Source organism: Podarcis tiliguerta, assembly GCF_965153285.1.
Source record: "Podarcis tiliguerta genome assembly, chromosome: 1".
Lineage (NCBI taxonomy): Eukaryota > Metazoa > Chordata > Lepidosauria > Squamata > Lacertidae > Podarcis > Podarcis tiliguerta.
In genome coordinates this window covers 14,741,328-14,757,099 of record NC_139534.1, presented here as the reverse complement: position 1 = coordinate 14,757,099, position 15,772 = coordinate 14,741,328, and the positions used below count along the sequence as shown (strand labels likewise).

The window sequence follows — 15,772 nt, the reverse complement described above, 5'->3', positions numbered from 1 at the left end:
ACATTCTAAGCAGTCCTACTTGTTTTTAAAGAACATTATGGTTGGACCTAAATCTCGCATGTCCAGCTTGTCCATTGCCCCAGCCATTGCTTCTACACCGCAAAGCAGTAAATCCATTAATTACATCCTTTTAAAAAACAACAAGGTTTTCCAATGGCAGGGTGTGATTCGCAGGTAAGAATAAGTGAACAAACGAGGGTTTAACACTTTTATTTCCCTGCACCAACCTAGGAGTCCAAATACACATCTGGGAATGAAACACAGGTACAAGTACCCCTTTTCTCTACCAAGGAGAAGCAGCCGTTGGCCGTGGATGACGTAGTCACAACCCAAGGGGCTGAATTGACTTTTTCTCACCTTCCATCCTCTGATATAAGACTGCACCACGATGGCAGAACTCTTGATCCGCTGGTACTTCTTTTGTTGCTGCATTGAAAATTTAAACAAGAGTGAGTCAGAGTTTTACATAACTGAAATATGCTCAGCTTGTCACACACACACTTTGTACTGAAGAAGAAGAAGAGTTTGGATTTGATATCCCGCCTTTCACTCCCTTTTAAGGAGTCTCAAAGCGGCTAACATTCTCCTTTCCCTTCCTCCCCCACAACAAACACTCTGTGAGGTGAGTGGGGCTGAGAGACTTCAAAGAAGTGTGACTAGCCCAAGGTCACCCAGCAGCTGCATGTGGAGGAGCGGAGACGGGAACCCGGTTCCCCAGATTACAAGACTACCGCTCTCAACCACTACACCACACTGGTTCTATTAGGGATGCATGCTATGTAGAGACTGCCCCGGTGAGTGATACAGCCTGCTTGCTAGAAACACACTGCACTTCTAAGAGCAACGCGCTGAACCGTGAATAGGCATTGTGTCTAAATAACTAAACCATGGTCAATAATTGGCCACTAACCAGCACCTTAAACCGTGGTTTGAAGCGGGTTTGCAAACCATGGCTGTTACGTCGGCAATGAGCAAAACCTGGTTAAAGACAGTTTCTGATTAACTCAGCCTCGCGGCTCACAAGGCGTCTCCTTATACATGTCACCTGGAGACATATTTTAGCCAAGCAAATAAAGGGGAAAAAACATGGTTTCACTGGGCATTTGGAACCTGAATCCGGATTAAGGCAGCAAACCATACTACGTCTGCTTTGGATCCAAGAGCTCTACTGCTGTTTCTATGGCTTTTCAAACTGAATTAAAAGTGCACATTGAGACCAACCAAGGGTACTCTAAGACGCATACCTCAACTAATTGCTTTAAGATTACAAAGCTGTGGCAAGACTTACCAACATCCAAACCTGAGCATTTTCCAAGAATACTCACTACAAAAGCAGGGCACAGTTCTGAGTTTACAGCCATTTTTTAAAATTTCACTGGGTACTTTAGTTTAACCACAGATGTCACAATTTTTATTTTTATTTTTTGCTAAGTATTGCTAACTGCACCGAACTCTTGAGAAGGGACAGGATTTAAAAAGCCCCACATATAATATTTTCTTACTGCATATCTCCTGTACCAAGCAGCAATCACAATCTGACTCCTTTTCATGAGAAGAAAACGTGTGCGACACTTCCAGCCCCTGTAGATCTTCTGGATCAGGGTAGCCAAATCCTCAAGGCGCTGTTTTCTTAGATCTTCTAATTTGAAGAGCTATTGGGGGGGGGGGGTTGGGGCAGGAGAGAGAAACGAGAAGTGTTATGTACATCCTGGGCCAGCAGGGGGATACTGTAGATAGTTATGCAAATGAAGGATCGAAAGTGACGTTCAGTGATTGGATAGTTTTAGAAAGTTGCTACAGTAACGTTGTACTGGAGCTCTATATACGCAGGCTGACTGAGCCCTTCAGCTAAGTTCTGTTCTGGCCTCTGAATAAACAAGAGCTGTTTGAAGAATCGCTGTGTCGTCTGATATGTTCGCCCACAACTTAACAAAAAGAAAGAGTAAAATGTTTGACACCTAAGTTATTTTAGATTTTGCACACGCACACAGCAGAATGAGGTGGCAGTGAGGTATCAGAGACCAGAGGTGGTACAACGGACTGCACCGATTGACAATGTGGGTGGAGAGATTATATTTTAAACGCCCCCAATGTTTAAAAACAAAAATCCTCATGAGAAAAACCAATTCTGCAGGGAGCAAGCTTGAACCTCTCACTGATGTACTAGCTTTTTGCCTGCAATGAGTTTTACATGGGACTGCATTCAGAAAGGGCATTCCCCAGCTGCAATTCAAACTAGGAACAATCCATTCCTATACTTAAAAAAAAAACACTGATATTTTATTGAAAGAATTTCAATTATAAAGAAATAAAGTGATAAAGAGGGGGAAAGTTAGGTTAAAAAAAGAGCAGAGTTGTGTATAAGAAATTTATATATACAAAAATGCAATAATAATAATAATAATAAAAATTTTATTTATATCCCACCCTCCCCAGCCAAAGCCGGGCTCAGGGCGGCTAGTAACAATCAAATAATCAAACAATCAAATAATCCAACATTCTAAAAACATTTCATTATAAAAATTAATTAAAATCAAATTAATGGCAACCGTTAAGCAAAATTCTGTGCAGGTTGCCAGAGGAGGGAGTCAGGCTGGGCCCTGACCAAAGGCCTGGTAGAACAACTCTGTCTTGCAGGCCTTGCGGAAAGATGTCAGGTCCCGCAGGGCCCTAGTCTCTTGTGACAGAGCGTTCCACCAGATTGGAGCCGCAGCCGAGAAAACCCAATGTAATATTCTCCCATATATTCTTATATAAATTGATAGTGTTATTATCCTAATACATATGTAGCTTTTAATAGCCTACTACATTCCAAATGTTGTCACATTTATCCAAACAAAGTCTACGTCTGTAAGCAGTCGGTTCATAAACTGTAAGTGTTGCCATATTGTCCATTCCTATTCTGTCATTTAGCCGGGACTAAGAGTTGTTGTGATGTCAAAATACAGCTAGGGAGCGAAGGTGGAATGCAACCAATGAACTTTAACAAGCTGCTTTTTTGTCTGCAACCGAGGCCCACACAAAACCAACTTTTTGAGGAATGCGTGATACAATTGTTAGATGGAATGTCACGGTGACAAGTAAAAAAATACGCTGGATTAAATTTATTTCCCTCTTCTTTCCAAAACCTAAGCTTTAGCCCTCCATCACCTAACAATCTGAATTTGGCCTTAAAACTCTTGATATCTTGTAAAGAAAGAGGAGGAGCAGGAGGAAAGAGACAAATGTACTTAAGATGCCTTTGCTGTATTGGAAGAAAAATTGGTTCACATACTGTTCTTGGGTTGCGGATGAATATTTTTGATCTTCCCAAGGAATATTCTTCTTCAGGGACTTCCAGCTCACTGAACAATACCTCTACACCAGCTCTACAACAGAAAACAAATGGAAGCGATTTACCCCTCTCTCTCAAAAGCAGCACCTCTTACACAGGCTGAGAATACAATAATCATATTATTAAAGGGAAAACTCTGCTTTAGCATAGGCACTTAAAAAAAACAAAAGACCAGTAATTGCTACCTATTCTGTTTGCAAACACTTGTGCTTCAGATGTGAAAATGCTGTACAAAATAACAAATGTCTGCTCTGATAAAGTCATTAAGGATTAGAAAGTTCCAGCCAGATTGTGAAATTGACAAAGCAATGTTCTAAACAGAGGTACCGTGGTACCTTGGTACTCAAACGCCGAAAACCTGGAAGTAAGTGTTCTAGTTTTCAAACATTTTTTGAATCTGAACATCCGATGCGGTTGTCTGCTATTGTTTCCTGGGCGCCTGCACCAATCAGAAGCCGCACCCAGGTTTTCGAACATTTCAGAAGTCGAACAGACCTCTGGAACAGATTAAGTTTGGTGCTTTTGATTTTGCTATTTATTTTGCATTTTTGTTTTTGAGGCTTTTTGGGTTAATTTGTTTTTGTGACTGTGTGGAACCCAGTTCAGCTACTGATTGATTGTGTGCCTGCGGGAATAGATAGAAGCCCCCCATCCAAACAATGACTATCATCAGTGCAGGTAAGAAAAAAAATTAATTTTAATTTTTATCATCTACAATACTGTCTTATTTTATAGTACAGTACATTGATTATTGCTTTCATTTTATGGATCAATGGTCTCGATAGTAAAATTCATGTTAAATTGCTGTTTTAGGGGTTGTTTTTAAAAGCCTGGAACGGATTAATACGTTTTGCATTACTTTCTTTAGGAAAGTGGGCCTTGGTTTTGGAATGCTTTGGTTTTGGAACGGACTTCTGGAACCGATTAAGTTTGAGAACCAAGGTACCTCTTTGTGAATCTGTAGCGGAAATGTCCTAAACCCCACCTCCCAAACTTATGTACAAATCAAACTTAAGCTCTCCAAACAGATTTCACAGTTCTTGGCAGTTTAAATGTAACAAAATATGTATTTAATTTATAGAACGTGCAGATTGAAGCAAAATGGAGTGGAATAGAGGGGAAAACATGTGAAAGAGACACAAAGCAGAAATTGAAAGGTTAATCCATGTTTAATTTTAATTAGGGTTGCCACAAGACAAAATAAATCTGCAATTTAAAATGGGAAAGGTATGCAGATAAAAAGGTGAGAGGAGCTTTGATAGAAACAATACAATAGTTCTTCAATCAATGGTTGTCCGATCCTTGTATGCCTTTTACTGAATATGATTTCCTTGGGACCGCATCTCCACGGGATAGTTTTGTAACTGGCTCTGCGCTGTACAGATGATGTGCAAGATAATCTCAAGAATCAGGTGCAGAGGCCACAATTTTGCATACCTTCAGCTCATATGAAGAACCTTTGTAGCAACATGCAAAATTATGGCACCATGTTTTGCTCCCTGAGAGCATTTTGAAATCCAGGAAGGGCAAAGAGCAGGGAAGTTAATAGGGTGTGGCTTAAGAGGTTGGGTTTTTTGCTGGAAAGAGCATGCAATCCCATAGGCATGTTAAGCAATTGGCGCTGAGCCAAATAAAGACCAAAAAAAGGCAAAAGGACCCCTGACAGTTCAGTTCAGTCGCAAACAACTCTGGGGTTGCGGCACTCATCTCGCTTTACTGCCCAAGGGAGCTGGCGTTTGTCCACAGACAGCTTTTCTGGGTCATGTGGCCAGCATGACTAAGCCGCTTCTGGCGAAACCAGAGCAGCGCACCGAAACGCTGTTTACCTTCCCACCAGAGTGGTACCTATTTATCTACTTGCACTCTGACGTGCTTTTGAACTGCTAGGTTGGCAGGAGCAGGGACTGAGCAACGGGAGCTCACCCCGTCACGGGGATTCGAACCGCAGACCTTCTGATTGGCAAGCCCAAGGCTCAGTGGTTTACACCACAGTGCCACACCAATACACCTGCACTAATTAGTTAACAACTCTTACCTGGCAGGACCTCTCCAGTGTGGCCATGTCTGTTTACAAAGCATTTTATATCTTTCTAGACAAGGCTCGTAAGGTTGCCTGAACGCATATCCTGCCCTTCTGACACGAACGTTTTCCAGCAGACCCAAATACCGGACCTGATGACAAACTAGAGCCTCGTTGAAGATATGTGCTGCTTTTTTGTCATTGGGCTTAATGCATCTGCATGAAAAAGAACATTCATTAAGATATTGCACAATAATTTCTGCTACGCAAGCACAACTATTTCTTTTCCACTCGGTTGGTTTAACATGCAATTGACTGCAATCATTTGCCCGTCTCAGACAGAAACAACAATAAATGACTAAAACAGGTAACATAATCTTCTCTCCCATTATGGATTAAATATAGAAGGCAATCACACTTATCATATCCATCAGACAATGGATCTTAAGACATTATAAACATTAACTTATGGTAATTCCAGAGACACTTGGCTTATGGTAATTCCAGAGACACTTGGCTCATTATTTTTCCAAATAGCTGCATATTGAATTGCAAGTGTCCCTATTTACTAATTAAATTTGTATCCTGCCCTTCCTGCCAAAGAAGCCCTGGGGCTCAGAGCCTTGTACTGCTGCAGTCTTACTAGAATACAAAATAGAACTACTTCATTCTACGCCCCGAAAAGGCATCCTGTTTTGCTTGTCACTTGATGACATGGATTTGATGTGTAAGCTTCTCTGTAACGTTCACTGCACCAGAGATATAAAATAAGGAGTCCTTTTGCTCTTCCAGAGTTGTGCTATCACTAGTCTATAAATTAGGTTATAAATCTAATCAGGAAAAGTGATTTTTAACCTTCCTGGTTTGTAATTCTGTTCAAGCTTACAACCGCCTCCCTCAGAGTCTAATGGTGAAAATAACATTGATTTTGGTGTTTTAACAATTGTTTGCCCCACAGTAGTGTTGATCCTCCTTGAGTACTTTATCCCAAAGTCTTGCTAGATATGGGCACTTCCACCACAGATGAATGCATGTACCCCACTGACCCATAACCCCTCCAGCAGTCTGGGGACATCATAGCCAGCATGTGTATAAATCTCATTGTGCTTTAATATGATCTGTGGGTTTTTATGTATTCTCTCTGACATATGGGGAACCAGTCCCAGCACCTTCATTTTCCAGAAGCTATCCTATTGATTAGGTAGAATTTCCACCCTTCTATCTCCCACTCAAATCATCCTAAGGCCTTCCACCTTTGCTCTTCTGCTACGGCAGAATATATATCTGAAATCAGGTCTCTCCGTTCATCCGCTGAACCCAAAACTAATGCCACAAACTGTGAGAGAGACTTTTAGTCCCTTGCTCCCAAATCTCCCTGTTGGAAATAAAGTAACAGCTTGGATGGACATTAAGCCAGTTGAGTTCAGTCGTGGTTAATCAACCTCTCAACTACTGGTCTGTAAATGGATAGGTGTTATACAGAAGGCCTTAGGCTGGTACAGTCTCTCCCCTTTTCAGTCCCTGAAATCTCTGTGTCTCTCTGTCTGCACTGTAGAAGAATAAATGATTGAATATACCAGGGGCACCTACTTGGGATTAATTTGGATTGCTATGCTTTCCAGACTGCAAAGCATGCACCATGTGAACACATTATGAAGCTTTGCAATTTTTTGGAAGGGAAAGGTTGTGCCTGCAGAGCGACCGTCTCTGATCCTGACCACCCCATGCCCAACAAGACCTTGCCTTTATCACCCAGTATATAATAAATTAAGTGACATTACTGACAAGCTTTGCTTTTTTTTATTTAAAAAAAAGTTAATGTGGAATTCCTCGTGCCATATGGATTGTCCTTCTGCATAGTAAATCACAACCCAGAAAATAAATTTATTAATGGAAGCTTGCCATTTTCAAAGAGCCTTTCCCGGAATTAAAAATGAGAAACACCTGAAACATAAATAACAGCTTGGGGAGGTTTGACATTTTTATTGCTATTCTGCCTAAAAGGGACAACTTTCAGCTTATCCAGCTTTTTGTTTCTTTCCTAATTCTTCTGAGCAACGAGCTTAAGTTTAAGGCACAAAGTTTACTTAGATCTTTTGGAATCTGAACTCCCAGATCTCAAGAGTGATTTAACGTAAGGTGGGATCCCCATAGCACTCTTGGCCTGCAATTTGGGAGCCATGTTTACACTACAGGCTTCTCATAATGAACTTTTAACCTTGCAACCACCCCATACCATGCCAACTCCTTAATTATATCTGGTAAGACCTCTATCAGGTCTTACAGCATTATCACAATGTCATCAGCAAATGAACTTAGATGTTCTCTGCCTTCTATGGTGTACCTTGTAACTCCATCATTCCCCTGCAATGTAAACATTGAAGGGCTTGGGAGATAAAACAAACAGGGTAGTCCAGAGACACCCCTGTTTAATATGTGAACAAAGTTCAAAGCAAACTCGCCCCCCCCCCCAATCATTGGTTTTCACTACTGCCCATTAAGTACTAAATAAGTTATGTTATAGCACACGTACCGTATTTTTCGCTCCATAAGACGCACTTTTCCCCTCCTAAAAAGTAAGGGGAAATGTGTGCGCGTCTTATGGAGCGAATGCAGGGGGGAAGCAGGCAGGAAAAGCCCCCAAGAGCTCCGTGCAGCTCTTGCGGGCTTTTCTACGAGGAGGGAGAAGGGACTGATGCAGCCAGTCAGTCCCTTCTCCCTCCTCGTAGAAAAGCCCACAGGAGCCACACGATCCTTAAAGGCTGCGCGGCTCCTGTGGGCTTCTGGGGGGTATTGCCATAGCCATGCGCAGCCCCTCTGGCCCGGAGAGGCTGCGCGCGGCTAAAGAGGAAACCAAGACAGTGAGCGGGATCAATCCGGCTTCCTCTTTAGCCGCTAAAGACCCATCCTGCTCTCTGTCTTGGCTTCTGCTATAGCCGCGCGCAGCCTCTCCAGCCGCTAAAGAGGAAGCCGAGACAGCGAGTGGGAGAGGCTGCACGCGGCTATGGCAGAAGCCAAGACAGCGAGCGGGATGGATCCTACTCGCTGTCTTGGCTTCTTTGCTCTTTGGGCTGGGGGGGGTAATCCGGGCTTCCCCTGGCAGCCCCAGAAGCTCTGGGAGAAGCGAACAGGCTGCGCCTCTAAAAACTAGGTGTGCCTGATGGTCCGGTATACCTTATGGAGCGAAAAATACGGTAATTCCACCCCCAGATACAGTAATTTCAAAAAGTTTTAGAAAGACAAAAAGCCCATTCCAGTTGGTCAAATGCTTCATGTGGCTCCAGCATTTTCAGTAGCAATGAGTTACTGCTTTATTATGCTGCATTACAAGGCCAGGGAACTGGATTCCTTGAAGGTTACCTGATGTAGTTGGGATTTTTGGTCTGCAAGTTCTTCATCAAGGTTGCCACGGAAGCCTTGAACTGCGAACCTGCTGTTGGGGGCCTCTTTAGGTTAATCTTGGCCGGGTTTCCTTCTGGGAAGAGTGCTTTAATGAGGGAGTGGTTGGCCCTCCACATGGCCTGGGACAGGTCGCGGTAAAGCAGGTCGTTGTTCTTGTCGACAAATCCTTCTACCTGATACATCACCTAACAATGCGAATCAAGAGTGTCTCAATGAACAAGAGATAATCAATCCAAGGGAAGGGCGGAAACAAAAGTCAAGAACAAATGGCTAATGCCTCCAAAATATTATTGCTGAATGTCAGAGGCACTGGGTCCTGCCCAACTTTGAGGGTGCCCAGTGCACACATGTGTTATCACATGGTGACAGGAAGCTATAAGACCTGCCACAGTCGTGGGTAGGCCTGGAGAGGCCCGCCACAATCACAGGAAGGACTGACAGGGCCTGCCGCAGCAGCGAGTAGACCCGGTGAGGCCCATCGCAGGCTGCGAAATATTGATGGAGTCAGGCCCCCTCCTTGAAAAATTCACGGAGGGGGCTGTTCGGCCCCTTGGCCCCTCTAGATGGTTCCCCTGCTGCATGTTAAGTAAACTATATTAAAACAGACCACATTTTTCCCTTGCCTTAAGCCCCTTCCTAGGGACGCAGGTGGCACTGTGGGTTAAACCACAGAGCCTAGGACTTGCCGATCAGAAGTCGGCAGTTCGAATCCCTGTGATGCGGTGAGCTCCCGTTGCTCGGTCCCTGCTCCTGCCAACCTAGCAGTTCAAAAGCACATCAAAGTGCAAGTAGATAAATAGGTACCGCTCCAGCGGGAAGGTAAACGGCGTTTCCGTGCGCTGCTCTGGTTCGCCAGAAGCGGCTTAGTCATGCTGGCCACATGACCCGGAAGCTGTACGCCGGCTCCCTCGGCCAATAAAGTGAGATGAGCGCCGCAACCCCAGAGTCTGCCACGACTGGACCTAATGGTCAGGGGTCCCTTTACCTTTACCCAGTGGCGTAGCGTGGGTTGTCAGCACCCGGGGCAAGGCAAGTAATTTGCGCCCCCTAACCCGGGGCAAGGCAAGTAATTTGCGCCCCCCCCCCCGCTGCACTGTCCCTCCCCCAAATAGTCCCTCACTCTCTCTCCACACCACACCGCATGCCTGGCACCCTCCCCTCCACAGTGGGTGGCGACCCGGCGGCTCGGATCGGATTCGCACAGCCAGTACTGCAGTGAGAGAGAGTGAGTGAGCCAGGTAGGGGCAGAGAGCTGCGAGCGCCCCCCCCCCCCCGATGTTGCGCCCGGTGCGCCCAGCCCCCCCTGCACCCCCCACGCTACGCCACTGCCTTTACCTTTAAGCCCCTTCCTGATCCCAGTTGTGTGCACCATAAACAAAAGAGAGAAGCTACTTTAAACAGTGTTCTGGCTTATCTCTTCACGACTGGGATGGCTGCAGTGGAAACATGAAGGAAGGCTGTATCTGCAATAATTTGTGCATCTCTTTTTTCGGCTCACTATCTCACCTTGGGGCATCTACGGCAAGCATGCTTTCAAACTGCCCAAAGCTGGAATGTTAGCCTTGTGTATAAAACCATACAACGTGCATTACCTTGCCAGCGTAATGCTGGATTCTGAAGCAACAGTGGGGCAGGGAAGTGTCGTTCAAGAAGCGTGAGCATTTGCTCATCCTGCTCTCAAAGTGCTGGTGAGTGGCGCAGACCTGGTTCAACTTCTCTAAGAACGTGTCGTCCGTAACAGCTCCTGGCCTCAAGCATTCTTCATCCAGCATGGCTAGAATTCCATTCTGATTCTGTTGTGCAACAACATTCCGTGTGAGATGGGCATAAATATTCTATGTATCCCTTAAGGTTCACAGTAAATGAATGCCAAACTAAAGCAGGTAATTAGCAAGTCAAATTTCGAGTCAGAATGCAGAGTTGAAAGTCTGCGTGTATGTCTACCATACACAGTCCTTTCCACATTAAAAGGCATTTATTCAGATTAGATTAACTCAATATGCTGAGCACAACTAAAACTTTGAACTAGGATTTACCTGGACATGTCCAAATTTTATTGATTTATTTAACAGCATTTATATACAGCAGTTTCCAAAAAAAGGCTACATATTTCTCCAACTTTACCAGGGTGTTGTTTTATAACGTTGTAGAGTTGGAAGGGACCCCAAGGGTCATCTAGTCCAACCCCTTGCAATTCAGGAATCTTTCACCCAACACAGGGCTCGAACCTGTTCGTTACTTCCTAGGTACTTCCCCATTCGAATGATCAGGAGCTCACCAAGTTAGTGGCTAAATATCTCTATTTGGTTTTTTGTCGTCGAAATACATTGCAGACGTCTGATCTCCCTGGAGACCTACAGATGTGACGATAGACTGCTCTGCCTCCTTTCTTTTAGCAAATGTTTTGTGCCACTGGGGAAGTGGTAATCCTGTATTGATATTGTTTTGGATGTTTGTATGTGATGCCAATAAAAGGTCTGATGATGATGATGTACTTCCCCATTCTTCAGGTCTCCAGACACTGAGGCCCAAGAGATGTCACAAAATTCAGGATGGAATTTGCGCCCTTTGCTTGGAGGAAACCCCTTCTAATGCCCTATTCCCCTGAGATCAGAGAGGAGTAGAAAGGCTCCCTCAATGTGGTGCTTGGCAACAGCATCACTGAGCAGATGAATGTCTTCTTCCTCTTCCTGATGAGATGTGGAATAGGATAGTGTCTCTTAGCCGCAAATTTCTAAGCATGTATCATTCACTGGTAGCACACCTATTCTTTTCCATTTTAAAATCCATGCCTTTTATTTCAACTGTTCCTTCTCAAATCCTTGCGATATGAACTTCCAATACAAAGCTCAGCTATGATCCAAAGCGAGACAGTTGAAGGAAGACGCTGGTGTCTGTGTCTCATTTTCTCTGTCTGGTGATGCTGGCTAAAGAACTGCTCCAGATTTCACTGTTGTCAAGGAACTAATGAGACTTAAAAGTGTGGGTAGTTAACAGGAGCTGCTGTCTGCAAGTACATGCTGTATTTGAAACATACACTGAAAGACGCAAAGTGTTCCATTTAGCATTCAAAAGAGAAATGTTATTTATTGGGAAAGGAAACCTTTTTTAAAAGCTTGCCACCTAATCCTCAAGAACAATGTTACTTTCATCTACTATTCTGTTGGGGGTGGCTGGGGCAACCCAGTCAGGTGGGCGAAATACAAATAATAAAATTATTATTGTTGTTATTGTTGCAGCTGCTGCTGCTGCTGCTGCTGCTGCTGCAGGGAAGTTTACGAGACATTGACACTGGACGGTGTCTCCATCAGCCTGCTCCCCTTAATCGCCATCTGCAGCAGCCATTCCATCAGGGTAGAAGAGAGCAAGACAGGAAGAACTGCAGGGCCTCTGCTGAAAAACTAGCAACTTTTGGCTCCTCCACTCCTTGAAGTCTTTCCATTCTGGCTGGTCATTCTACAAACTCTGCAACCAAGAAACGGTTGCTGCACATTCTTTTTTCCTCCTCTTCCCCCAATCCCTTTTCCTTTTGTGCTGTGTCTTTTAGATTATAAACCTGAGGGAAGGGAATGTCTTCTCACTGACACTTGTAAGGCGCTCTGAGAGCAGGGTTTTGTTGTTGTTGTTTATAATGGGAGGGAGAAAAATGCTTTTTTAAAAAATATGAATATTTTGCTCAATTTCACTCTTCAGAATGCTTTACTACAAGCTTCTCCAGGCTAAGGCCCTCTAGATCTTGTACCCATCATCCCTGACTGTTGGCAATGCCAGCAGAGGCTGCTGGCACTGCAGTCGAAAAATCTCATCTGAAAGACACCAGGTTGGGGGAAGGTGGGCAAACGACACTATATACAGTGATAATTCCTTACTCCTTAAAGCACTATGTCACAATACATTCTTCGGAACTAAATAAATCATTATCATTATTATTTAAATTTTTACAGCACCCTTCTTCCGATGATCACAGGGAGGTTCACAATATAAAAACACAAAAAATGCACACCATACATAGCTGTCAACTTTTCCCTTTTCTTGCGAGGAATCCTATTCGGAATAAGGGAATTTCCCTTAAAAAAAAGGGAAATGCTGACAGCTATGGTATCATAATAACACACAAAAACAATACCTCACCCCCAGTTTTAAACGCCATAGATGGTTAAAGATAGGCAAAGGCCTGGGAGAGGAGGAATGTTTTTGCCTGGTGCCTAAAGATACGTAATGAAGATGGCCGGCATCCCTACCTGGGGAGAGCATTCCACAATCAGGGAGCCACCACAGAAAAGGCCTGTTCTTGTGTGGCAGCCATCAAATCAAAAGAATGAGAACATTCCAGAAAATTTCATTTTTCTATAGTTATGACTTACATTTTCTATTAGGTCGCAAATTACAGCATTGTTGAAGTATTCAATGTGCGTCCACTCAATACCCTATAGAAATAAAACACAGAAATTGAAGAAGAAAACCATGGCAGGAAGGCGCTTTGAAGGTACTCTGCTAAAATTTCACCCATTCCAACCAGAGCATATTTTAGTAAGCTAGGGGCTTGCCTTCTTTTATTCCTAGCACAATACCCCAGTTCCTCTGAGCGCTAATAAGGCCACTAAAGACAAGAAAACCTTAAGGATGTATGTGCTTTAATCGCTTTTCACCTCCCAGGCCTTAAATAGGCTTGACACCCACTTTTAAATTACAAGGAATTATGGGCTAGTGAGAAGCCCCACAAGGCAGGCACCTAGAGCCAGGATCCCACAAAGATGATAGTGACCACCAATATATGAATCTCCTTTGATGAAAGTGAGCTGAACTATTATGATATGGAGTGGGGGTGGGGGTGGGTCTGCAGTTTTTAAAGGAAATGAAGGGCTGTATCCCCTTCTCCTCGTCACAGCAATTTGTGATCATCAGGACTTCAGCATTATGTCAAAACTTCAGAAGCTGCTAATGCTGCTGCAGCAAGATGAGCGTCCTTGAACGGCTGCCAGGTTTGCTTTCCATTCCATTCCCCAATCTGTGTCAATTTCCCATGCACTTAACTGAAACAGAGCCAAAGCCCTTTTAGTGCAAAGCTTTGGGTCAATAATGTTTTTGTGCATCTTGGGAGCATTTCTAAGGAAATTGACAATTTCATCTCAAGAACTGCTGGTGTGTTTTTCCCCTGCCTTCAGCCTTCATCTTGAGACAGAGATGACAAGCTGAAATAACACGGTCAGCATAGGCTATGCAGCCCACTTTGGTGGTGGTTAACCATTTTTGCAAGTACAGTGGTACCTCAGATTACATAGGCTTCAGGTTACAAACGCTTCAGGTTACAGACTCCGCTAACCCAGAAATAGTACTTCGGGTTAGGAACTTTGCTACAGGATGAGAACAGAAATCGTGCTCTGGCGGCACAGCAGCAGCAGGAGGCCCCATTAGCTAAAGTGGTGCTTCAAGTTAAGAACAGTTTCAGGCTAAGTACGGACCTCCGGAACAAATTAAGTACTTAACCCGAGGTACCACTGTACATCACAAACCAAATCCGAAGTGATGCTTAGCACCACCCAAGTGCATATGGCAATATAAATACAGCTTTCCCCTCCCCAATGTTTCTGAAGTTTTGTCTCTAATCTACTACTGTGCACAATTGTTGAAAAGGGTTTCAGTTGTGCAAACCAGTTACTGTTGTTGCTTTACATACAAAAGTGGCCAATTCATGGTTGTCCGAGGAAGATGTAACACTGGGGGGGGGGGGCGAAGCTAAAAGCAGAGCCCTTCTCCAAAGTAAATACAGTGGTACCTCGGGTTACAAACACCTCAGGTTACAAAAACTTCGGGGTTACAGACTCCGCTAACCAGGAAGTAGTACCTCGGGTAAAGAACTTTACCTCAGGATGAGAACAGAAATTGCACGGCGGCGGCAGCGGGAGGCCCCATTAGCTAAAGTGGTACCTCAGGTTAAGAACGGTTTCAGGTTAAGAATGGACCTCCAGAACAAAGTTCGTAACCAGAGGTACCACTGTACAGCTATACCCTACAAGTAACTTGTGAACAGGGCTATAGGCTCATACACCAAAATCATTGTGTGGCCAAATGTCTGAAATTTAATTTCGGTACTTTCACCTGCCAACTTGCCATCAGAATTGTTGTGTTAAATAAATGCAGCTACGAGGTATTTAGATTACAGTGGTACCTCGGGTTACATACGCTTCAGGTTACAGACTCTGCTAACCCAGAAACAGTACCTTGGGTTAGGAACTTTGCTACAAATTGAGAACACAAATCGTGCTGCGGCAGCAGGAGGCCCCATTAGCTAAAGTGGTGCTTCAGGTTACGAACAGTTTCAGGTTAAGAACGGACATCCGGAACGAATTAAGTACTTAACCCGAGGTACCACTATAGTCTATTACATGTAAACGAAGGAGCTTACGACCTTGGGATTTTAGGCAAATCAGATTTAGAATGTGTTCGTTTCTAAAAAAAAAAAAAATCTAGAAGAATATAGTGTCTATATTCTATATCTGGAATATAATTATATACAGAATATATCTACAGGCACGGCACAGACACGGCGCTTTGCCCTGCATCCTTTTCAGCTAGCGGCCGGGGCTCCGGAACGGATCCCAGTCACAAAACAAGGTACCAGTGTATAAGCATAAATTTGACTTTGGTTACTGGATTCTAGTAGACTGTCTAAATATTGTGGAGAAGTGTAAAGAGCCTGGGGAAAGTCAGGAAGAAAAGTGGGGAAGAAAATGCGGATTAGTGTCAGTGTTATTGTTCTAGAAAAAGAGTTACCATGAACGTTTCCCTTGTTCTCTTATAATGACAATGACACCCACCTGAGAGGCGCCAGAACTGAGTTTCGGCAAGTTCTAGCAGAAAAATAGCCCTGGGTAGAGTCGAGCCCAGTGAATCTCCTCTCTACCTGCCAACTTTGGATGCCATCGCCCACTCCACAAAACCATTTTGTGTCAAAAGTGGTATGTACTGAAGTTCTCACCCTGGGCCAGCAGGGGGATACTGTAGATAGTTTTCAC

At 44.0% G+C, this 15,772-nt stretch overlaps 1 protein-coding gene and 1 long non-coding RNA gene across 7 annotated transcripts in view; one reads left to right on the top strand and one right to left on the bottom strand.

Annotated features, from left to right (window-relative positions):
- MYO1B (myosin IB) overlaps positions 1–15,772 on the bottom strand; it is a 140,860-nt gene that overhangs the window by 23,158 nt on the left and 101,930 nt on the right. For all 6 annotated transcript variants that reach the window (XM_083406587.1, XM_083406583.1, XM_083406586.1 and 3 more), the window contains exons 15-21: positions 13,121–13,183; positions 10,349–10,549; positions 8,715–8,941; positions 5,370–5,570; positions 3,275–3,368; positions 1,503–1,652; positions 358–426 (exon numbers count right to left, since the gene is read on the bottom strand). In XM_083406587.1, the coding sequence (XP_083262713.1) occupies positions 358–426; positions 1,503–1,652; positions 3,275–3,368; positions 5,370–5,570; positions 8,715–8,941; positions 10,349–10,549; positions 13,121–13,183 (1,005 nt within the window). The remainder of the gene's footprint in view (positions 1–357; positions 427–1,502; positions 1,653–3,274; positions 3,369–5,369; positions 5,571–8,714; positions 8,942–10,348; positions 10,550–13,120; positions 13,184–15,772) is intronic.
- Positions 10,576–11,982, top strand: LOC310665482. The gene is made up of 2 exons (XR_014505495.1): positions 10,576–10,639; positions 11,267–11,982. It is a non-coding gene; the product is annotated as an uncharacterized lncRNA (long non-coding RNA).